The sequence below is a fragment of the Chiloscyllium plagiosum genome, unplaced genomic scaffold, assembly GCF_037043375.1.
Source record: "Chiloscyllium plagiosum isolate Xiang-an unplaced genomic scaffold, Cpla_swu_hap1 HiC_scaffold_31, whole genome shotgun sequence".
NCBI classification, from domain to species: Eukaryota; Metazoa; Chordata; class Chondrichthyes; order Orectolobiformes; family Hemiscylliidae; genus Chiloscyllium; species Chiloscyllium plagiosum.
In genome coordinates, this window is record NW_028270169.1 from 2,993,879 (window position 1) to 3,017,676 (window position 23,798).

Below are 23,798 nucleotides of genomic sequence, written 5' to 3' on the forward strand. Positions count from 1 at the left end.
CTGTTCTCTCTTTTCTGGCCAATTTGTATGCCTCTTCTCTGGCTCTAATACAACATATAATTTCCCATGTAAGCCATAGTTTGGCCACATTTCCCATTGCACTTTTGCACATGATAGCAATGAACTGTTGCAGGTCACCAGTGTACTCTTTGAATGTTAGTCATTGCCTTTCGTTATCCCTTGAAATAACAAGGTTATTCAAACAAAGGAAAGCACTGACCCCTTGTGGGAATGACTCGGCATTGCATCAACCGCTTCAGATTTAAACCGGCCCCAACCAATCAACTTCCAAATCTTCAAATGATACAAACTAAAAAGGAGATTGTGAGCCAACAGATTCTGAAATGGAATATTTTTTAAATAAAAGGCACAGAGGAGGAACTCTGGCTGGACACTCTAATCGATCTCAATCTCCAGCACATTGACAGTAGATTCAGTTCGCTCCCAAGGTATTGGGCTCGGAACGTAGGGATCATATGCCCATTTTGGGAAAACTCGCTTGTACAAGTTCATCAGCACAGTATCCTGGGATTTCAGCTGGCCATCAAACAAACATTTCATGTGTCCGTGAGTCCCTGAAAACAACACCATTTGTTAGGTCAGAGTTACTATCCCAGAGCTCTCACTAAGATTAACCTTCAACCCACGACCACCCATATTACAACGGTGACGGAGCGCCGCCCTGTCGGAGGGTCAGGGCTGAGGGAGCGCCGCCCTGTCGGAGGGTCAGGGCTGAGGGAGCGCCGCCCTGTCGGAGGGTCAGCGCTGAGGGAGCGCCGCCCTGTCGGAGGGTCAGGGCTGAGGGAGCGCCGCCCTGTCGGAGGGTCAGCGCTGAGGGAGCGCCGCCCTGTCGGAGGGTCAGCGCTGAGGGAACGCCGCCCTGTCGGAGGGTCAGCGCTGAGGGAGCGCCGCCCCGTCGGAGGGTCAGCGCTGAGGGAGCGCCGCCCCGTCGGAGGGTCAGCGCTGAGGGAGCGCCGCCCCGTCGGAGGGTCAGCGCTGAGGGAGCGCCGCCCCGTCGGAGGGTCAGCGCTGAGGGAGCGCCGCCCCGTCGGAGGGTCAGCGCTGAGGGAGCGCCGCCCCGTCGGAGGGTCAGCGCTGAGGGAGCGCCGCCCCGTCGGAGGGTCAGCGCTGAGGGAGCGCCGCCCTGTCGGAGGGTCAGCGCTGAGGGAGCGCCGCCCCGTCGGAGGGTCAGCGCTGAGGGAGCGCCGCCCCGTCGGAGGGTCAGCGCTGAGGGCGCGCCGCCCCGTCGGAGGGTCAGCGCTGAGGGCGCACCGCACTGTCGGAGGGTCAGCGCTGAGGGAGCGCCGCCCTGTCGGAGGGTCAGCGCTGAGGGAGCGCCGCCCTGTCGGAGGGTCAGCGCTGAGGGAGCACCGCACTGTCGGAGGGTCAGCGCTGAGGGAGCGCCGCCCTGTCGGAGGGTCAGCGCTGAGGGAGCGCCGCCCTGTCGGAGGGTCAGCGCTGAGGGAGCACCGCACTGTCGGAGGGTCAGCGCTGAGGGAGAGAGGATTGGTATGAAGTGTATTAGTTCATTAACCATCACCAGATGATTCATCAGATCAAGTGCTAGAAAGGACCTTACCTAAAGGCTCCTTGATGTGACCCCTTCGTCCCCATTTTGTTCGAAGTTCCACTGGTTTAAACCACAGCACATCCTCTGTAAAACAAATCTCCTCCTTAATATCATCAGCCACTGTTCATTGGTGAAGGATCAAGAAATTTAGTTACTGTCATCTCTTTCCAAAGTGGCATTAAAGCACACCCAGGGACAGGGACAGCACCGGGTTAGATACAGAGTAAAGCTCCCTCTACACTGTCCCCCATCAAACACACGCAGGACAGGGAGAGCACGGGGTTAAATGGAGTAAAGCTTTTAAACTGCAGCATTCAGTGTGAGGTTCATGTATTCCTGATCCAAATGTCTGTGCCTGAGATTTCTGCTCGCCAAAAGTTGATGTTTAGAGAGTTGAATCTCAGTGCTGCCCTAAACCCTGGCACTGCCCAGCTCCTCACCTCGGCTGAAGAACATGTAGCGCACCACGGAAGTTTTGTTCAGGATTTTGAAGGGATGGCCACTCAGGATAACTCTCTTGACGATGATGCGGTCAGGGTCAGCCTTCAGTACAGAGCCGGTTCCAATGAGGTCGTGCATACCTGGGACCAATCAGAGAGGTGGAGACAACAAACACTGAGACCAGGAGCAGCTCTGAGCTGCAGTGCGAACAACAGCTCTCCTCCAGAATATTAGTGACACACTGAGGACCCAGCTCCCCATCCCCAACTCCATGCAGCAACTGTTCACAGTAATATACATTATAGTGGCTATTCCACCATGTTGGCACCACACACACTCCATCGTCCTCCTCCTGCCAGCAATACCCATGCCCACCCCACCCTACAGACAGGCACTCTCAGCATCCCAAGACAGAGCAGTATACCCATCAGTCCCACCCCCACGAGACAGCCATCTGCCTGCCGTTCCACTCACCCACTGATTCAGACGACAACCTACTGCACATACCATTGACTCTTTGCTTGAACATCAGGACGGAGGCTGGCGAGAAGGTGATTGGACCGTACACAGTGCCCACCAGAGTGCTGTTACAACGGAAAAAACGCTCATATTTGAACTTGTTGGCTGGGGTAGAGGAAAGGCATGGTTTAAATAAAGGAGCAGCATATTGAGACATTTGCTGAAAATCAGGCCCCTCAAAAACCCAAAGCTATTTACAAGCTGCGATTAATATTTAAAATGTTCTCCCTATTCTTATAGAAGCAACAACCTAGGCCTTAGGCCGCCGAGCATAGTTAGAGAAATGGCAATATGGCAGAAGATCCATTTATCTGTTTTTAATGACCATGAAATCAGGAATATTGGCCAAGGTAACAGTGAGAATGATTTACACTCATGCTCCAACATCATACACTTTTGCTTGAAAGAAAAAAAAAACGCCTCACAGAAACCAGCGCTCAGCGCTGAGCCCCCGACAGCGCGGCGCTCCCTCAGCGCTGAGCCCCCGACAGCGCGGCGCTCCCTCAGCGCTGAGCCCCCGACAGCGCGGCGCTCCCTCAGCGCTGAGCCCCCGACAGCGCGGCGCTCCCTCAGCGCTGAGCCCCCGACAGCGCGGCGCTCCCTCAGCGCCACACAGAAACACAAGCCCCTGTTTTAACGCTTCATCAATGATTGTCACTGGTCACCAGATGAGAACAGGATCAGCACGACGAGCTCCCTCCCTCCACTCTGGTCCAATACCTGCCAGGAAGTTCACATACCTGATGTGTGCTGGGAATACAGAGGTGGAGCCCGAAATCTTCTGCAGCCACAGTGGAACACCATCTCCTCTTTCGACTTGATGGGCTCAGTGTTGCTTGCGTGCCTCCTGAGCAGGAAATGCATCACTGACATCTATGATAGAGAGGGGGAGAGAAAGACAGAGTTAGAGAATAAAACCTCAAACTGTTCAAGTATATATCACCATCAAAGAGACATGTACATGAGAAGAGGCATCAAATTCACAGATTAACAGTAGCACACAAACACACCAGCCTGTCCGTGGGCGGCACGGTGGTTAGCACTGCTGCCTCAGTGCCAGAGACCCGGGTTCAATTCCTGCCTCAGGCAACTGACTGTGTGGAGTTTGCACGTTCTCCCAGTGTCTGCGTGGGTTTCCTCCGGGTGCTCCGGTTTCCTCCCACAGTCCAAAGATGTGCAGGTCAGGTGAATTGGCCATGCTAAATTGCCCATAGTGTTTGGTAAGGGGTAAATGTAGGGGTATGGGTGGGTTACGCTTCGGCGGTTCGGTGTGGACTTGTTGGGCCGAAGGGCCTGTTTCCACACTGTCATGTAATTAATCTAATCTAATCACTCTATAACACTGGGCTACAGTACTGGAGGGGACAGGTCTGTCACTGTATCGCACTGGGGTATGGTACTGGTGGGGACAGGTCTGTCAGTGTATAACACTGGGCTACAGTAGTGGTGGGGACAGGTCTGTCAGTGTATAACACTGGGCTACAGTAGTGGTGGGGACAGGTCTGTCACTGTATCGCACTAGGGTATGGTACTGGTGGGGACAGGTTTGTCACTTTACAACACTGGGATACGTTACTGGTGGGGACAGGTCTGTCACTGTATAACACTGGGGTACAGTACTGGTGGGGACAGGTCTGTCACTGTATAACACTGGGGTACAGTACTGGTGGGGACGGGTCTGTCACTGTATAACACTGGGATACGGTACTGGTGGGGACAGGTCTGTCACTGTATAACACTGGGGTACAGTACTGTTGGGGACAGGTCTGTCAGTGTATAACACTGGGGTACAGGACGTGCATATGATCGTGGTTAAACTGCATCTAGAGCCTTGTGTGCACATTTGGTCTCTCTATCTGAGGAACGATATTACTGCCAGAAAGAGAGTACAACAAAGATTTACCAGAATTGTTCTTGGGAGGGTGAGGCCAGCTTACGAAATGATGTTGGACAAACTGGTCCTGTATTCTCTCCCGAGTTCTGAAGAATGCGAGGTGATCTCATTGAAACTTAGAAAATACTTAAAAGGGACAATCACAGTGCCAATACAGCTAAGATGGAACCCCCTGGTCGGAAGATGCCATTTAGGACCAAGACATTTGTTCTTTTCCTCAGAGGCTCTGAATGTTTGGAACTCTTTTCCAAAGAGTGCCTGGGGAAGCTCAGGCTTGGAGTATATTTAAGTTAGAGATTGACTATGGTACACAGGGATAGAGGGATGGGGTGTGTAAAGAGCAGGGTAATGTTGTGGTTCTGTTCGCCGAGCTGGAAGTTTTTGTTGCAAACGTTTCGTCCCCTGGCTAGGCGACATCATCAGTGCTTGGGAGCCTCCTGCGAAGCGCTTCTTTGATGTTTCCTCCGATGTTTATAGTGGTCTGTCCCTGCCGCTTCCGGTTGTCAGTTTCAGCTGTCCGCTGTAGTGGTTGGTATATTGGGTCCAGGTCGATGTATTTGTTGATGGAGTTTGTGGATGAATGCCATGCCTCCAGGAATTTCCTGGCTGTTCTCTGTCTGGCTTGCCCTATGATAGTAGTGTTGTCCCAGTCGAATTCATGTTGCTTGTTGTCTGCGTGTGTGGCTACTAAGGATAGCTGGTCGTGTCGTTTTGTGGCTAGTTGATGTTCATGTATGTGGATTGTTAGCTGTCTTCCTGTTTGTCCTATATAGTGTTTTGTGCAGTCCTTGCATGGTATTTTGTACACTACATTTGTTTGGGTATCGGGTCCTTCGTTCTGGTGAGTTGTTGTCTGAGCGTGGCTGTTGGTTTGTGTGCCGTTATGAGTCCTAGGCAGGGACAGACCACTATAAACACCGGAGGAAACATCAAAGAAGCGCTTCGCAGGAGGCTCCCAAGCACTGATGATGTCGCCTAGCCAGGGGACGAAACGTTTGCAACAAAAACTTCCAGCTCGGCGAAAAGAACCACAACAACGAGCACCCGAGCTACAAATCTTTGCACAAACTTTGAGCATGGAAATGTTTGACCATATTGAATTGGTTGCCTACTCCTGCTTCTATATTTCTGACATCCCGAGGGATCCTGACAGGGTAGACATAGAAAGATTGTTTCTTGTGGGAGAATTCAAACCAGGAGTCAATATTTACTAATGAGGGATTTTCTATTTAAGACAAAGGTATGGGCTTTTCTCTCTCTGAGGAACATGAATCTTTGGAAGTCTTTGCGAAATGTTGGTGGAGGCAGAGTCTGAATATTTTTGAGGGAAGATGGATAGGTCCTTGGTATGAGAGAGGATGAGATAGGCAAGTACATCAGCCACTTTTTTACTGAACGGTAGAGCAGGCTCGAGGGGCTGACTGGCTTCCTCCCACCCCCAAGACAATGTGTGCAGTACCTTGTGTTCGTGCGGCAGCAGGGTGAAGAGGGCCATGGGAACCTCTGGGTCGAGACTGTCCATCAGTGACACAGGTACGCTGCCAATGTGTACAGTAACATACCAGCCTGGCTGTCAGCAGGAAGAGAAAACCACCAGTCAGCTAAACACAGCAGCAGCTAAAACCTCAGCATTGACTCAAACGAGCTGATAAATCCCAAAATGCTCTCAAACTCTCTGGTACAATGAACAAAGTGTGAGAAACATACCCTCTTCATGTACAATACCAGGTTCAGCAACAGAGATTCCCCAACATCTCAGCTGGCAGCACAGGCAGTGGGTGAAAACCTGTCAGGGTTTCAGCAGGCAATAACCAGCAGAGGTATATGGAAGGCCCCGTGACACATGGAGGGAAGAGAGGACAATACTGGAGTTCCAACGTAAACATGGGTCACTGGCAACATGAGCCTCACTGTATCCCAGTGAGAGACAGCCCCTTCAGGAACTGTATCCCAGTGAGAGTCAGCCCCTTCAGGAACTGTATCCCAGCGAGAGACAGCACCGTCAGGAACTGTATCCCAGTGAGAGTCAGCCCCTTCAGGAACTGTATCCCAGCGAGAGACAGCCCCTTCAGGATCTGTATCCCAGCGAGAGACAGCTCCTTCAGGATCTGTATCCCAGCGAGAGACAGCTCCTTCAGGAACTGTATCCCAGCGAGAGACAGCTCCTTCAGGAACTGTATCCCAGCGAGAGACAGCTCCTTCAGGAACTGTATCCCAGCGAGAGACAGCTCCTTCAGGAACTGTATCCCAGCGAGAGACAGCTCCTTCAGGAACTGTATCCCAGCGAGAGACAGCTCCTTCAGGAACTGTATCCCAGCGAGAGACAGCTCCTTCAGGAACTGTATCCCAGCGAGAGACAGCTCCTTCAGGAACTGTATCCCAGCGAGAGACAGCTCCTTCAGGAACTGTATCCCAGCGAGAGACAGCTCCTTCAGGAACTGTATCCCAGCGAGAGACAGCTCCTTCAGGAACTGTATCCCAGCGAGAGACAGCTCCTTCAGGAACTGTATCCCAGCGAGAGACAGCCCCTTCAGGAACTGTATCCCAGCGAGAGACAGCCCCTTCAGGAACTGTATCCCAGCGAGAGACAGCCCCTTCAGGAACTGTATCCCAGTGAGAGTCAGCCCCTTCAGGAACTGTGTCCCAGTGAGAAACAGCCCCTTCAGGAACTGTATCCCAATGAGAGACAGTCCCTTCAGGAACTGTATCCGAGTGAGAAACAGCCCCTTCAGGAACTGTATCCCGGTGAGAGACAGCCCCTTCAGGAACTGTGTCCCAGTGAGAAACAGCCCCTTCAGGAACTGTGTCCCAGCACATCCCACTGAGGTTAAACAGTAAACCCTGGTCTCTGGTTAAAGCTGATACACATATCTGAAATTAGAGCTCAGGAACGTGCTGTCTAAAACCAATCTGGGATCTTTACAGTTCAAACATACGCAGCACGACACCTCCCTGCCCATCTGCTGCTGAAACTACATTCAGAATCCTGAAAGCACAGACATAACAGCGCTCCCCCCAGCACACCTCCCCACCACCATACCCAAATTCACCCTCCCCCACACATTACACACCCCTGCCCCAATTACCATTGCACCTTCCACCTCCTCTTCAATCTCCCTGTAGATTCTTCTCTTTGTCCGGGTATAATTCTGGAACTGGAATATTCTGGCATAATCCCGCGGCAAGTTCTCCTTGGGGTCCCAGGGTGAAGTGCGGAAACTCTTCAGCCCCCGATACTTCTGAAACCTGTGGAGGTCAACAAAACATGTCCAGAATAATCAGACATCATTTCGGGAGAATCGAAAGCACCGATTAGTGTTCTCTTACATTATCCTGTACCACATTCCCACCACAATCACAGAATAGTCCACACAGGAGGCCATTCAGCCAGACATATCTGTGCTGATGCTTTGGAAGAGCTATTCAATGCCATAACAGGATAGCTAGCCATCGTGCTGGATACTGGCTACCCTGATCAGATCACTGCTCACTCTAACCCAAAACTTATGAATGGGCCTAAAGCTGCCACTTTCAGTCCCAAAACATATCCAATATTCGATGCAATTCTATGATTGAACTGTCTTTGCTAAACAATCCCAATTGCACTGAGAATGACAGTAAATGGATATAAAATGATCAATTGGATTCACAGCATCATCTGCTTATGAACCATCCTACTGCTGGACACAAATAATCTTCCATCTACACAACCCAAACAGCTCAAGCAGACCTGAAGGAGGAGCTGACGGATTTATCACAGGTATTGTATCATGAAGGAGGAGGATCTCAGTAAAGGAATTCTAGCTTCACCAAAAGGCCAGAATGTTCAGTCCCTCACTCCATCGTCATTTTGAACCGAAACAACTCGCATAGATTAACTGTGGAACCATGTTGTGCCACACTGCTCAATGAAGACCTGTTCTCACATGATGCACTTGTGAGAGTGCACAGAGGCATGCCCAGCACTGGACTGCAACAGCTACCTGTAGTGTCCAGCAACGGAGGTATTGTCCAACAAAGCACAAAGAACTACCGTTGAGTGTCCCTGCTAGGTGCTGCTCAGTGCCAAGGTAACCAGCAAGTTTGATTCGCTGTCAACTTATATCATTGACACCTGGAAATGCTGTACAGTAGTAAAAGGTAATGACTGGAAGGATGGACCTGTCCATCATTGTGTTGTGGAGTCTCGGGACCAAGTCTTGGTTACTGACCAAGTTCCACAATATCAGGCAGCCTCCACACACCTGACTCGAGCAGCTACATCCTTCGGTGTGTCTACCTCATCGGGGAACATTTCATCCATTCGCTCCTGCTTGCACTTTTCCAGCATCATCATCTCCTCCTCTTCATCAACCTTCTCATCATAATTATCATCACGAATACTTTCTGGAACTGTCATGGTTTCACATTCCTCATCAGTCTCTTCCTCACAATCACTTTCTTCGCTGGCCTATAGGAAAGGAATAATAGCAGCTGGAGGTGACAAATCCCCTTCTCACTTAAAAACCATCGACAGCACCAGGGGTGTCCAGGTAACACTTCAGCACATCACAGACAAGCTGCTCCACACTCACGCACTCTGCCCAAGTGTTTCAGAGTGCACTCACTGCTGCTACATAGGCAGGAGCAGCTACAAGAAACACAGCAATACCAGACTATCAGCAATGAGATGAATTAGCAGATAAATGCCTGCTGGGGGTCAGTTGTTGGTAGGACAACTCACCATTCAGCAATATCACAGGAGTTTTCACATGCAGCTTAACAAGCATACCCCCTGTGCACACCAACCCAACGACAGCAGCACCTACATTATAGCACTCCTTCAGAACCATGCTGTGTGGGGCGGTGGGTGCCAGCCTATTGTACTTACTTACCAGAAGCTCAGGTACTCTGAATTGGGGCTCCTTGTAGCCCCAGTGAGATGAGCAGCCACTGTCACACTCTCTGGGAACTCCATGTACATACCCAAGTTGCACATCAGATTGTGACTTATGGCCAGCTCCCAGGGATTGCTCTCATTTACTTGACCACATGGTGCTGTTCTCCCCATATGTAAATATTAAATATGGTCCCAGAAATGGCCCCCAGAGCCCTGATGAAAATAATGGCTGTTTCACTCTCAAAAAAGTTGTTAAAAAAACCTGACCCAGTGGGTGTACAATTAAACAGCAATGTTTCCTGACTCAGGGGACAATTTTTAAGCCGATTTTCTTTAGAACTCTGCGCAATTCAGAGACAGATCTACAGAACAAACAGCACCAAGGTTTACCTGTGACACTGTCTCGCCCATTATCTCATCTTTCTCCATATCTTCGTCACTTTCCTCCTCCTCATCTCCCTCATCATCCAGAATCCAGGTGGCCTGATAATCAGAGGTACCTTTCGGAACTTTCCGAACAATCTTCCTGCTTAACTTCAGAGTATCTAGAAGAGGGAGATGGGTAGAACTAACAGTGACGATTGAGTTATCAAAGCACCAAGCTAAGCAGTAGGCAGTGAACTTCCATCATTTTCCAATTACCATTAACTGGAGGCTCACTGCCTTCACTATCAAAAGATATGGAAAACATGTCAGTATTGGCATACATCAGGAGATGGAAGGGAGAGAGGAACTTAGTCAAGTTGCAATCCAAGGAAAATGGTACTGAGCAAACTGCTGGACTTGAAAGAACTGGCTAATGAGATAGTAAATCTAACTCTCCTCTGTTCAAGAAGGGAAGGAGGCAGTAAACAAGGGACTACCACTCAGTCAGCTTGACTCCTGCCATGGGGGAAGGTGTTTGAATTAATTAGTGAGGAAGTTAAAACTCAAGGTAATCAAGAAAATGTCAAGCTGCTTACTTTGGTGGGAAGAAAATAAAAGTAGAGCGTTACTTGCGGATGTGGGGTGCTCTGGTGCACAAGTCACAAGGTTAGTACGCAGGCACAGCAAGTGAATAATAAGGTGAATGGAATGCTCGGCCTTATTACAACAGAAAGGGAACATGAAAACTATGACATCCAGCTGCAGTCACACAGCACATTGGTGAGACCACTAATCAAATGCTGTGTACAGCTTTGGTTTCATTATCTCAGAAACAATGGACATGTGTTGGAGGAGATTCAGAGGAGGTTCAGAACGAGGGGATGAGGAGGGACAAGAGGCATTGTGGGGATGAGGGAAGAGAGCAATTATATGACAGAGACAGAGGAAAGTGCAACATTTCTATTTAAATAAATCTCAGTCCAACTAAATGAATACTTTAAGTATCTGTTTAAAAATGTTAAGATAAACAAAAGCCACACAATAGCCCACACAGTATGCAGAAAGACGTGCTTTATCTTTTGAACAACCTTACTCCATACTATCTGAAGCAGGACATTAGGTCCATCAATAGAACTGTGTGCAACACCATTGTTTAGCATTTGAACTTAGTGAAGTCTCCAACCCCCTACTTCCCTGGGATCGAATCAACACCAATCCAACACCCCTCCCCCCCCTCAAAAAAAAACCTCTGCTATCCTGCTGTGAGGACCTTTGGGGGATTTTACTGTGCAGTGTTGTTCACCTTTCCACAGATTTTGAAATAGGTTACCCCTCTCTGTTGGAGTGATCAAGAAGGCATTCAAATCATATTCTCACAGGTTTCCAAACAACACCAAGATGAAGTGGGGTAGGGGCAGGAGACTTCAAGGGGATGTGAGGAAAAATCTTTTCACCCAGAGATGATGGGAATCTGAAACTCGCTGCATAGAAGGATGGGAAAGGAGGCAGAAATCTTCATAACACTGTAGAAATATCTAGACGTGCACTTGTGATGCCAAGGCATATATGGCTATGGCACAAGTGCTGAAAAAGGGGATTAGAACCCCAAGGCGGTTGCTTTTGACCAGTGCAGACTCAATGTACCAAAAGACCTTTTTCCGTGCAGTATGACTATGTAAACTGGGAAGTCTCTGGGTGTGGGGGAACAGGTAGGAGAGGCACAGAGTGGCAATATTTAGTAAGTCCCAGCGTGCCTGGAGTTTAGGATGAACCACTCACCCTCAGCCTCCTGCAGCTCTTCGTCTGTGGGCCAAGTCTGCTCTCCCTCCATCGGATCAGGAACAACTTCCGATTCAAGCGATTCCTGCTTTCTAGAATCTGCTTTCATCAGAACTTTCAGGTCCTCTTCCATCTCAGCACAGGGATCCTGACAAAGAGAAAGGATTCTAATTGATGAGTGCAGGATCAAGGATAGCAAGCTCACCCTGATGACCCCATCTTTCCGACCTCTGCTCAAGCAGGCACAAGAGTTCATCCTCACATTCTGCCCCCTGAAATGGCTTCTCTCTCTCGTTTATTAAATACATTGCTGAGATAACATTATGTAACACATATTGCAAAAATATTTACTTCATTGCTGACAGCTCATCACTTTTCATTTATAAATATTTCCATGTTGTAAAAAAAACTTCCCACACAAACATATCAGACTGTAATTATACCTTCCCACATAAAACCTGGTGGAAATGCGTAGTCACATTGTGACGTGTTGACTGAAGCAGTTTCCATTCTAAATATGGACATAAGAACGAATGAAATTTCACTAATAAAATGTATATTGCTAATCCCATTGCAATTTGTAATCTCATTAGTCCTACAGTACCCCCACAATTTAAAGTGTAACTACAATGACAGATTTACATATGCTTTTCAATGTTGGCGTGGCAATTTATAATGGAAATATGAAAATAACAGACAACCCAAAAACATCAGCTGAATTGTATGTAATCACACCCAAAACCAGCCCCACTCGTGGCCTTTAAACCTCTCCCAATGCAGGTCGATATCTAGTCTCTATTTCTCTAAGATGGATCAGTATTAGTATTAAATAGTTATAATTACTAAACTGGAACAAGGATTGAGGGACTTCAGTTATGTGAAGAAGCAAGGACTGTTCTCCTCAAAGACAGGAATCCCTCTGCAGGAGGCTTAATCAACCTGGTCAATGTTCTCAGAGGTTTTAATTGAGGATCTGAGGGGAAACTGTTCCAAAATGTAGGAAGGTCAATAAGGAGACAGGTGTAAGGTGTGCTGAAAGGTCATGGATCAGAAACACTAACTAACTTTCTGTTTCTCTCTTGGGATTCTGTGTAACCTTCTGAGTATTTCCAGCATTTTTGTTTTATTACAGACTGAAGAACCAAACAGGAAATAGAACAGGGAGATAAAGAGCTTCCTTCTGCCCCATGAGCTGCTATGACCTGGAACACATTGAAAGAGCAGAGGAGCAGATTCAATAATAATTTTCAAAACAAATTTAACAAATACATGAAAACCAAAAAAAAAACTGCAGGCTATGGAGAAACAAATGGGAAAAGGGGGACAAATTGAATAGACCTTTCAGAGTGATAACACAGGCAGATGGACTGAATGGTCTTCTGTGCTGTACAATTTTATGGAAAAGCCTTTTGAGTGCTTCAGTTAAATTTCTACTCACACTTATTGTCAGGCCCTCTCTTTTCTTAGTAGTCTTGGGGTTCAGGGGCATGGGGTCAGGTGAACCATCAATTTGTTGCATCTGGAAATCTCCGTGTCCTACAATGTGAACCAGCCTGTTTACATTCAGTGGCTGCCCCCGGATATAACCAGACACCTTCAGTGTCCCCACCAGCCCATTTCCATCATCAGCTTCAAACGTCACTTGCTGAGCCAATAAGTAGGATCGGTGATCTCTGAAAGCAAGGTGTCGCTGTTTCTGCATTGCAATGTGTCTGACAATCAGTGCAGCATCCTGCTCCGTGTCCACGTGAAAGAGTTTCGCATCAAGAAAACGTCTCTCTAAAATCTTGGTCAAACTCCTTTTAGCATCTGTTCGCTTCTTGACAGGAAGGTCATTAATTCCTTGAACCACAAACACTGTGGGATAATAGTCAGTTAGAATTAGGACACTGTTCTAGATTAGCATTTCTCACACCCCCACAGCAGGGCCTTTAGTCAGGAGACAGTGTGGAACATGGACATGCCATTATACCCAATGAGTCATTCCTACTCATCTAAAAGAATTCAGGGTTCCCACCCCACCCTCTCAGACATCGGCGCCCCACCCCCACCGACGTTGGCGCCCCCGCCCCCCTCCCAACCCTCACAGATGTCGGCACCCACACTCCCTCCCCCACCCTCACAGACGTCGGCGCCCCCGCCCCCCCCACCCTCACAGATGTCGGCACCCACACTCCCTCCCCCACCCTCACAGACGTCGGCGCCCCCCCAACCCCACCCTCACAGACGTCGGCGCCCCCGCCCCCACCCTCTCAGATGTCGGCACCCACACTCCCTCCCCCACCCTCTCAGATGTCGGCGCCCCCTCCCCGACCCTCACAGGCGTCGGCGCACCCCCCTCCCTGACATCAGCCCACCTTCCCTAATACTCATCCCCTCCAAACAGCAGTCCCTCCCAATCCCCACCCACCCTAAACAGACTTTTAAACTTTAACTCAAGACTGATAGTCTCATGCCTTTGTTCTAGGACTGTCAGAGCCCACCAGCACCCAGTCCGTACCATGACTTGGGAGGCCTTGTGCAAACAGACAGGAGAGGCAGAAGTCACCATAACTATCCCATCCCTCATGTGGATCCAGCACCAACATCAGCGTGTCCGCCACTTTGGCAAGATCAAGGACAGCATGGATATCACCTGAAAATAGTACAGAAAGTGTGTTAGAAGAGCAGGAGGCCATTCTGCCCCTTTATCTTTTCTATTTTCAAGTTTTAACATAACTGATCTGTATCACACCTTAGCTCCCAATATCAACATCCTTCCAATAAGAAAAGTCTAAGTTTCAATAACGCAGGTTTTCAGAGCAGGAAGATTTCCAATCCTTTTGTGTGAACAAATGCTTCCTAACATTACCCTTAATGGCCTGGTTCAAATTTTAAAGTTCTGCCACACATCCCTCAGAACTAGAACCAGTGTTAGTAGGTTATCTCTACCTAAGCATCGTTACAAATGTCAGCTTTTTTCCAGGTGGCTATATTTTAACCCAACCCTTTTAATTCCAAGTAAAATGGAATATGGCCTCCTACTGGCTCTGGTTGGCAATAAGCCAGTGTGACCCGGTTACCACAGGGACTGAGAACCCAGATCTAGTCTTAATGACAATCAGGTAACAGGTTAAATATCAGGACAATGAGGACAAAGCAGCTTAACTTCACCACAGATAAACAAACAGAGTGCCAGTCGATCACATTCAGAGAATGCACAGAGAGAAAGATGGTAGCATGTGAGAGAGGGGAAGGAAAGCTGCACCTGTAACAGCAGCATCAGAGTGATCATAGCAGCGATAACCAGAGGGTGCCTTACTGCTGCAAGTCAATTCAATAACCCTCCGATGGAATGAATGAAGGGATTTTGAAAAAGACTCTGCAAGTCTTGCTCCGATATGCAGGAGACAAGAACCCATGGAAATGCCAGAAACATTTCTGGAACTTTCAAAGCAAAACCACATTTCTACCCAGAACTCAGTGAGATGTACAAACTTGGCATGAGATCAGAACCGTGTCATCAAGCCAGAGTCTAAACCTTAACTGTTTCTCTCTGCACTGATGCAGTCAGACCTGCCGAGTTCCTCCTGCACTGTTTGTAATATCTGTGCTCTAGTTTAGAAATTAGTTGAATACTAAGTAAAGTTTAGTCAATGTTGGTTTTAGTGCTTATTACAGTAAAAATCTGAAAACTTTAAATCTTATGCGATTCCTTTAATTCAAACCTCCTTTTGAAAAAGTGATTCATCTCTATGTTGTAATATCACCATAACCCTTTTATCATCTTCATTAGATCATCATTTAACTGTCTAAACCAAAGGAAATATTTCTTTAATCACGTCTCCCCATTTACCCCCTGCTAATCCCACGCCAAGGTCAATGCTGAGATGTGGAACCCAGCCAAGGGCTGAATCCAGATACCCCTGCTGGGGTCTGACCAGCATTTTCCAAACGTTTCCTGTCTCTGTATTACAGCTCCATTATGATAGAGACTAATTATCATTTTAGGATGTTTTTGCACTGGTCTTCTAAATGTTCACGTTTCTGCTGTTGAATACCAGGATTCCATCGTAGCTCCCATTTTCTCTGGGACGGAGCAGCAGTTAGGCTGGGCTGGAAGAGCAGCTGTTACATGCTGCAGACCCACAGCAATCAGAAAGTGACTGCAGACTAAGTCAGTCATGGAGGGTGGGCTATTAACAAGTGTGAATTTCCCAGCCCTTTGTTAACTCCAGAGGGTTCTATGAGGGTCAAGGGAATAGAGGCTCTTGAATTGAAGTCAGGAATGTGACTGCCATGCCACCCCAGGCTCCCCAGGGGTGTGACCATCCGGCTGGTTTTCAGCTGCAGCTAAACTGGACTCAGAGAGCAGCACACAAATAATCCACACTGAGCCTAAACTGCTTTGGTAAACATGCACTCTCCATTCACACACACATTGTTCTTTTGCTTGAAATACAAAGCCCAACAGGTGCACACCGACCCTCTGAAGAGTATCCCACCCAGACCCATTTCCCAACTTTATTACTCTACATTTCCCCTGACTAATGCACCTAATCCACACATTCCTGAATACTATGGGACAGTAAGTATGGCCAATTCATCTGACCTGCACATCTTTGGACTGTGGGAGGAAGCTGGAGCACCCGGAGGAAACCCACGCAGACACGGGGGGAATGTGCAAACTCCACACAGACAGTCGCCCGAGGCTGGAATCGAACCTGAGTCCCTAGCACTGTGAGTCAGCATTGGTAACCACTGAGCCACTGTGCTGCCCATTTGGTGTTTAAACAGGCAGATTACAACATACACAGACTATTCAGCCCACTAGCCTGCTGAATGAGCGACTCTCTTATACCATACCTCCCACTTTCTCTTGGTAACCCTCTTCCTTTCCAGATAAAAATTCAAATCGGTTTTGAAAGCCTCAATTGTCCCTGTCTCCACCGCTCTCAGATGGTGGAAAATAGATCCTAACCATTCACTGCACGGAAGTGTTCCTCATGTTGCCATCACTTGTTTTGCCATTGACCTTAAACATATCCTCTAATTCTCAATCTTTCCACCAACAGGAACAACGCTTCCCTGTGTATTCCGTCCAGACCTCTCATCATTTCGATCACCTTTAACAAATTTTCTCTTCTCCACGAAAGAAAAGCAACTTCTCCGACATCATTGAAGAGTGTCAATGCTGGAAACATTCCTGTGAATCACTTTCGAATGCCCTTTGTTAAATGGCCATAATGAACAAAGAACCACAGGCATCTGTCTCTCTCTCAGACACAAATGGACATTGACAGCTCAAGGAGCACAATTCCACAACATTGTCACTAAGTAATTACCCTTAAGAGTGACAGCTGTCTCATCTCCACCTTTTTCTGGGAATGCAGCTTATGTCAGTCCTCATTCCTGATGAAGGGCTTTTGCCCTTTCCCTGCTTCTCAGATGCTGCCCGAACTGCTGTGCTTTTCCAGCACCACACTCTAGACTCTGTTCTAAAGGGTCACTGGATTTCTCTCCACAGATGCTGTGAGACTTGCCAAGTTTCTCTGGCAATTTCTGTTTTTGTTTCTGATTTGCAGCATCCGGAGTTCTTTGGTTTACTTTCCTGTAGGTTGTAGACGCAAACAACAACCCAGCAGAAGTATCCAGCAGAAGGTTGGAGCGCAGAGCTGGTCGGGAAGGTAAGTGATTGATATTTGAGTGGGTGTGTTCTATACCCCAGACCCTACATAGTAGGGCCTCCCTCCCATCCTCCTCCTCTAACGTAACTTTAAAGTTCACAGGTAAGCTACTCAGTGTTCTTGCTTTGGTGACGAAGTGTAGAGTAATGGCAGCGCAGGCAGTGGAATGTTCCTCCTGCCGGATGTTTGAGGTAGGGGTGACCACCGATACTCCTGCCGACTTCATCTGCAGGAAATGCAGTCAGCTCCTGCTCCTCACAGAACGAGTTAGGGAACTGGAACTGGAGTTGGATGAACTGAGGATTATTCGAGAGGCTGAGAAGGTGATAGATAGAAGCTACAGGGACATAGTTACGCCAGAGAACAGAGGTAGCTGGGTAACAGTTAGAGGTGGGAAGGGGAGGAAGCAGGCAGTGCAGGGATCCCCTGTAGTCATTCCCCTAAACAATAGGTATACCGCTTTGGATACTGGTGGGGGGTACAGCCTAGCAGGGGTAAGCTGCAGTGACCGGGTCTGTGGCATGAGGTCTGGCTCTTGAGACTCAGAAGGGAAAGGGGGAGAGGAGGAGAGCGCTAGTTATAGGAGACTCTCTAGTTAGAGGGACGGACAGGCGATTCTTTGGGCATGGGCGAGACTCTCGGATGGTTTGTTGCCTCCCGGGTGCCAGGGTCCAAGACATCTCGGACCGTGTCTTCAGAATCCTTAAGGGGGAGGATGTGCAGCCAGAAGTCGTGGTGCACGTTGGCACCAACGACATAGGTAGGAAGAGAGGTGGGGAGGTCATTCAAGAGCTCAGGGAGTTAGGCTGGAAGCTGAAAGCTAAGAGGTGGGGAGGTCATTCAAGAGCTCAGGGAGTTAGGCTGGAAGCTGAAAGCTAGGACAGACAGAGTCGTCATCTCTAGGTTGTTGCCGGTGCCATGTGATAGTGAGGCAAGGAATAGGGAGAGAGTGCAGTTGAACATGTGGCTGCAAGGATGGTGTAGGAGGGAGGGCTTCAAGTGTTTGGACAATTGGACTGCATTCTGGGGAAGGTGGGACCTGTACAAGCAGGACGGGTTGCACCTGAACCAGAAGGGCACCAATATCCTGGGGGGTAGGTTTGCTAGCTATCTTCGGGGGGGGGTTTAAACTAATTTGGCAGGGGGATGGGATCCGGACTTGTAGTCCGGCAAGTAGGCTAGCTGTTTGTCAGGATGTCCAAGTGTGTGGGGAGGCTGAGAAGAAGGTAGCACTGACAGGGAATACTTGCAGACACAGAGATGTGTTCAAGTGCGTATACTTCAACGCAAGGAGTATCAGAAATAATGTCGGTGAACTTAAGGCGTGGATCGGTACCTGGGACTACGATGTTGTGGCCATCACGGAAACGTGGATAGAAGAGGGACAGGAATGGTTGTTGGAGGTTCCTGGTTACAGATGTTTCAGTAAGATTAGGGAGGGTGGTAAAAAAGGAGGGGGGGGTAGCGTTGCTAATTAGAAATGGTATAACAGCTGCAGAAAGGCAGTTCGAGGGGGATCTGCCTTTGGAGGTAGTATGGGCTGAAGTCAGAAATAGGAAAGGTGCAGTCACCTTGTTGGGTGTTTACTATAGGCCCCCCAATAGCAGCAGAGATGTGGAGAAACAGATTGGGAAACAGATTTTGGAAAGGTGCAGAAGCCACAGGGTAGTAGTCATGGGCAATTTCAACTTCTCAAATATTGATTGGAAGCTCTTTAGATCTAGTAGATTGGATGGGGCGGTGTTTGTGCAGTGTGTCCAGGAAGCTTTTCTAACACAGTATGTAGATTGTCCGACCAGAGGGGAGGCCATTTTGGATTTGATACTCGGTAATGAACCGGGACAAGTGATGGGCTTGTTAGTGGGTGAACATTTTGGTGATGGTGACCACAATTCTGTGACTTTCACCTTGGTTATGGAGAGAGATAGGTGCGTGCAACAGGGTAGGTTTTACAATTGGGGGAAGGGTAATTACAATGCTGTAAGACAGGATCTGAGGAGCATAAGTTGGGAGCATAGGCTGTCAGGGAAGGATGTCGTGGAAATGTGGAACTTTTTCAAGGAACAGATACGACGTGTCCTTGATATGTATGTACCGGTCAGGCAGGAAAGAAATGGTCGTGTGAGGGAACCTTGGTTGACGAGGGAGGTTGAATGTCTTGTAAAGAGGAAGAAGGAGGCTTACATAAGGTTGAGGAAACAGGGTTCAGACAGAGCAGTGGAGGGATACAGGATAGCCAGAAGGGACCTGAAGAAAGGGATTAGGAGAGCCAAGAGAGGGCATGAAAAATCTCTGGCGGATAGGATCAAGGATAACCCAAAGGCATTTTATGCGTATGTGAGAAACATGAGAATGACGAGAACGAGGGTAGGTCCAATCAAGGACAGTAGTGGGAGACTGTGTATTGAGTCGGAAGAGATAGGAGAGGTCTTGAATGAGTACTTTTCTTCAGTATTTACGAATGAGAGGAACCGTATTGTTGAAGAGGAGAGTGTGAAACGGACTGGTAAGCTAGAGGAGATACATGTTAGGAAGGAAGATGTGTTGGATATTTTGAACAACTTGAGGATAGACAAGTCCCCCGGGCCTGATGGGATATATCCTAGGATTATGTGGGAAGCAAGAGAGGAAATTGCAGTACCGTTGGCAATGATCTTTCATCTTCACTGTCAATGGGGGTGGTACCAGGGGACTGGAGTGTGGCGAATGTTGTGCCCCGTTCAAAAAAGGGAATAGGGATAACCCCGGGAATTACAGGCCAGTTAGTCTTACTTCGGTGGTAGGTAAAGTAATGGAAAGGGTACTGAGGGATAGGATTTATGAGTATCTGGAAAGCCACTGCTTGATTAGGGACAGCCAGCACGGATTTGTGAAGGGTAGGTCTTGCCTACAAGTCTTATTGAATTCTTTGAGGAGGTGACCAAACATGTGGATGAGGGTAGAGCAGTGGATGTAGTGTACATGGATTTTAATAAGGCATTTGATAAGGTTCCCCATGGTAGGCTTATGCGGAAAGTCAGGAGGCATGGGATAGAGGGAAATTTGGCCAATTGGATAGAAAACCGGCTAACCGGTCGAAGGCAGAGAGTGGTGATAGATGGTAAATATTCAGCCTGGAGCCCAGTTACAAGTGGAGATCCGCAGGGATCAGTTCAGGGTCCTCTGCTGTTCGTAATTTTTATTAATGACTTGGATGAGGGAGTCGAAGGGTGGGTCAGTAAATTTGCAGATGATACGAAGATTGGTGGAGTTGTGGATAGTGAGGAGGGCTCTTGTCGGCTGCAAAGGGACTTGGATATGATATGGAAATGTGTTACTGGAAAAGCGCAGCAGGTCAGGCATCATCTAGGGAACAGGAGAATCGACGTTTCGGGCATTAGCTCTTCTTCAGGAATTTCCTGAAGAAGGGCTAATGCCCGAAACGTCGATTCTCCTGTTCCCTAGATGCTACCTGACCTGCTGTGCTTTTCCAGCAACACATTTCCATCTCTGATCTCCAGCATCTGCAGACCTCACTTTCTCCGACTTGGATATGATGCAGAGCTGGGCTGAGGAGTGGCAGATGGAGTTCAACCCTGCCAAGTGTGAGGCTGTCCATTTTGGAAAGACAAATAAGAATGCGGAATACAGGGTTAACGGTAGGGTTCTTAGTGAGGTGGAGGAACAGAGGGATCTTGGGGTCTATGTTCATAGGTCTTTGAAAGTTGCCACTCAAGTGGATAGAGCTTGTAAGAAGGCCTATGGTGTATTAACGTTCATTAGCAGAGGGATTGAATTCAAGAGTCGTGAAGTGATGTTGCAACTGTACAGGACTTTGGTTAGGCCACATTTGGAGTACTGTGTGCAGTTCTGGTCGCCTCACTTTAGGAAAGATGTGGAAGCTTTGGAGAGGGTGCAGAGAAGATTTACCAGGATATTGCCTGGAATGGAGAACAGGTCGTATGAGGATAGGTTGAGAGTGCTAGGCCTTTTCTCGTTGGAACGGCGAAGGATGAGGGGTGACTTGATAGAGGTTTATAAGATGATCAGAGGAATAGATAGAGTAGACAGTCAGAAACTTTTTCCTCGGGTACAACAGAGTGTTACAAGGGGACATAAATTTAAGGTGAAGGGTGGAAGGTATCGGGGAGATGTCGGGGGTGGGTTCTTTACCCAGAGAGTGGTGGGGGCATGGAATGCGCTGCCTGTGGGAGTGGTAGAGTCAGAATCTTTGGTGACCTTTAAGCGGCAATTGGATAGGTACATGGATGGGTGTTTAAGCTAGGACAAATGTTCGGCACAACATCGTGGGCCGAAGGGCCTGTTCTGTGCTGTATTGTTCTATGTTCTATCCATTTGAGACTGCATGACACCACTAGGGAGTTCAACATGTGTAATGGCTGGGTTACCACTCTCTAACTATAGCACAGACACATGAATGAAATGCTGAGAATGTTGGCACCATGAATCGGCCGAGATTACTCTTTAGGAATTCTCTGCCACTGACCTGAATTTACTCGGATGAAGCTGAATCTCTGTTTGAACCTGGGGCAAATCAAGCCAAATCGTTCACCACTTCTGCCGAGGTCGTACACACTTGAGGTCTCGTCACTCCGAATTAGTCTCATGACATCTTCGCCACTTGTACCAGAGTGCAAGACGATGACACCCACCAGATGGGGGGGACCCTCTTTAGTGCCCAGACTCCTCTTCTCTGCGAGCACCTAGAACAGAACATGGGTCAGAAAGGTCACCTCTTTGTAGCTCATAAATACAACTCATTTTCCAGCCTTTAGCTGTGTGTATGACTCAATCTGGGAATGGGGAGAGGCAGTTCAAGCACAAAATCCACAGATGTTGCCGAACACACCTACTAAATTTCTCCAGTACTTTGTTTCAGATTTCCAGCATGCGCAGCACTTTGTTTTATTTAATTTTCAGTGGGTAAAAACAATGACTGCAAATGCTGGAAAACAAGAGTCTAGATTAGAGTGGTGCTGGAAAAGCACAGCAGTTCAGGCATCATCCGAGCAGTAAAATCAACATTTCGGGCAAAAGCCTTTCATTAGGAATACAAGCGAAGAGCCTGGGAGTGGATAGGTGGAAAAGGAGATAGGCAGGTAGGACAAGTCCGGACAAGTCATGGGGACAGTGCTGAGCTGGAAGTTTGGAGCTAGGGTGAGGTGGGGGAAGGGGAAATGAGGAAACTGTTGAAGTCCACATTATGCCCTGGGGTTGAAGTGTTCCGAGGCGGAAGACGAGGCGTTCTTCCTCCAGGCGTCTGGTGGTGAGGGAGCGGCGGTGGAGGAGGCCCAGGACCTCCATGTCCTCGGCAGAGTGGGAGGGGGAGTTGAAATGTTGGGCCACAGGGTGGTGTGGTCGATTGGTGCATTTCATTTTCCCCAAATATTGGGGGTAGGGGTGGGGACAGGGTGTGGATGAGGCCGAGAGGTGATAGTTGGAAGGGTGACAGAGGGGTGAGTACCCAGAGGCAGAAGATTGAGAACACACTCACCGCTTCCCTCTTCTGCTGGCGGATCTGAGTTGCATGGTGCCGCCGATCGTGTCTCCTCAGCTCCTTCTTCAGCTTCTTGGTGCTCACTTTCACACTCACTCTGCCTGGAGCCAACACAGAGACACAGCGATCAACCACAGTCCTGAGAGGGATTATACCCTCAGCCCCCACCCCAGCCCCCACCCTAACCCTCACCCCTCACCCCTCACCCCAGCCCCCACCCCTCACCCCAGCCCCCACCCTCACCCCCCACCCCAGCCCCCACCCCTCACCCCAGCCCCCACCCCTCACCCCAGCCCCCACCCTCACCCCCCACCCTCACCCCCCACCCCAGCCCCCACCCCCCACCCTAACCCTCACCCCCCACCCCAGCCCCCACCCTAACCCTCACCCCCCACCCCAGCCCCCACCCTAACCCTCACCCCCCACCCCTCAGCCCACCCCCCACCCTAACCCTCACCCCCCACAGCCACGTGTGCTCCCCAGCCCCGCCCGCACCTCTCTGCTCCCGCTCCAGGCAGCCCTTGGTGCGGTGCCTGCCGGCTTTGTGGGCCTTGTTGTTCTGTTTGAAGGCCCCAGGCCGATGTCGCTCCTGCTGCACGCACCCACCGCCCGCCATCTTCACAAAGAGCTCACTGCGGCGGCAGCAGGAGAAGTCCTACAGTCCCGCGGCATCCTGGGATTCTGGAGGAGTGTATGGTTCGTGGAGACCTACGGCATCCTGGGATACTGGAGGAGTGTATGGTTCGTGGAGACCTACAGTCCCGCGGCATCCTGGGATACTGGAGGAGTGAGAGAAAGTGAGGTCTGCAGATGCTGGAGATCAGAGCTGGAAATGTGTTGCTGGAAAAGCGCAGCAGGTCAGGCAGCGTCCAGGGAACAGGAGAATCGACGTTTCGGGCATAAGCCCTTCTTCAGGAATCAAATACTGGAGGAGCGGACGATTTGTGGGGGAGGTTGGCAGGAGCAGCCTTGACTTGGCGGGAATCAATCTAGTGGTTCATGATCAGAAACACAGAGCAAACAGCGTTAGGGAGGGTTCAAATGACTGCAAATCTGGACCCATTAGTGATCTTCAAATTGAAATATAAAGTCAGATAATTCTGGAAATACCAGGCCTGCCAATAATTCTGAGGCAGGTATTCCAGCATCTGCAATATTTTTGGAAAAAAAATGTTGTTGTTGTTTGT

At 48.9% G+C, this 23,798-nt stretch overlaps 1 protein-coding gene across 1 annotated transcript; it reads right to left on the reverse strand.

Annotated features, from left to right (window-relative positions):
• Positions 1–337: 337 nt before the first annotated feature.
• Positions 338–23,308, reverse strand: tsr1 (TSR1 ribosome maturation factor). The gene is made up of 15 exons (XM_043718048.2): positions 23,107–23,308; positions 22,609–22,712; positions 21,601–21,817; positions 13,949–14,083; positions 12,887–13,305; positions 11,449–11,596; positions 9,694–9,848; positions 8,669–8,874; positions 7,511–7,670; positions 5,884–5,994; positions 3,271–3,403; positions 2,519–2,635; positions 2,011–2,151; positions 1,580–1,654; positions 338–575 (listed from the first exon to the last, which is right to left on the reverse strand). The coding sequence occupies exons 1-15, from the start codon at positions 23,225–23,227 to the stop codon at positions 397–399; spliced, it is 2,421 nt and encodes an 806-aa protein (XP_043573983.2). The 5' UTR covers positions 23,228–23,308; the 3' UTR covers positions 338–396.
• Positions 23,309–23,798: the final 490 nt, after the last annotated feature.

Coding starts and splice junctions, on each gene's coding strand:
- tsr1 (XM_043718048.2), bottom strand. CDS start 23,227: ATGGCGGGCGGTGGGTGCGTGCAGCAGGAGCGACATCGGCCTGGGGCC. Junction 7,671..8,668: donor GATGTAGCTGCTCGAGTCAG/GTGTGTGGAGGC, acceptor TGACCTCCACAG/GTTTCAGAAGTATCGGGGGC. Junction 576..1,579: donor TCACATCAAGGAGCCTTTAG/GTAAGGTCCTTT, acceptor TGTTGTTTTCAG/GGACTCACGGACACATGAAA.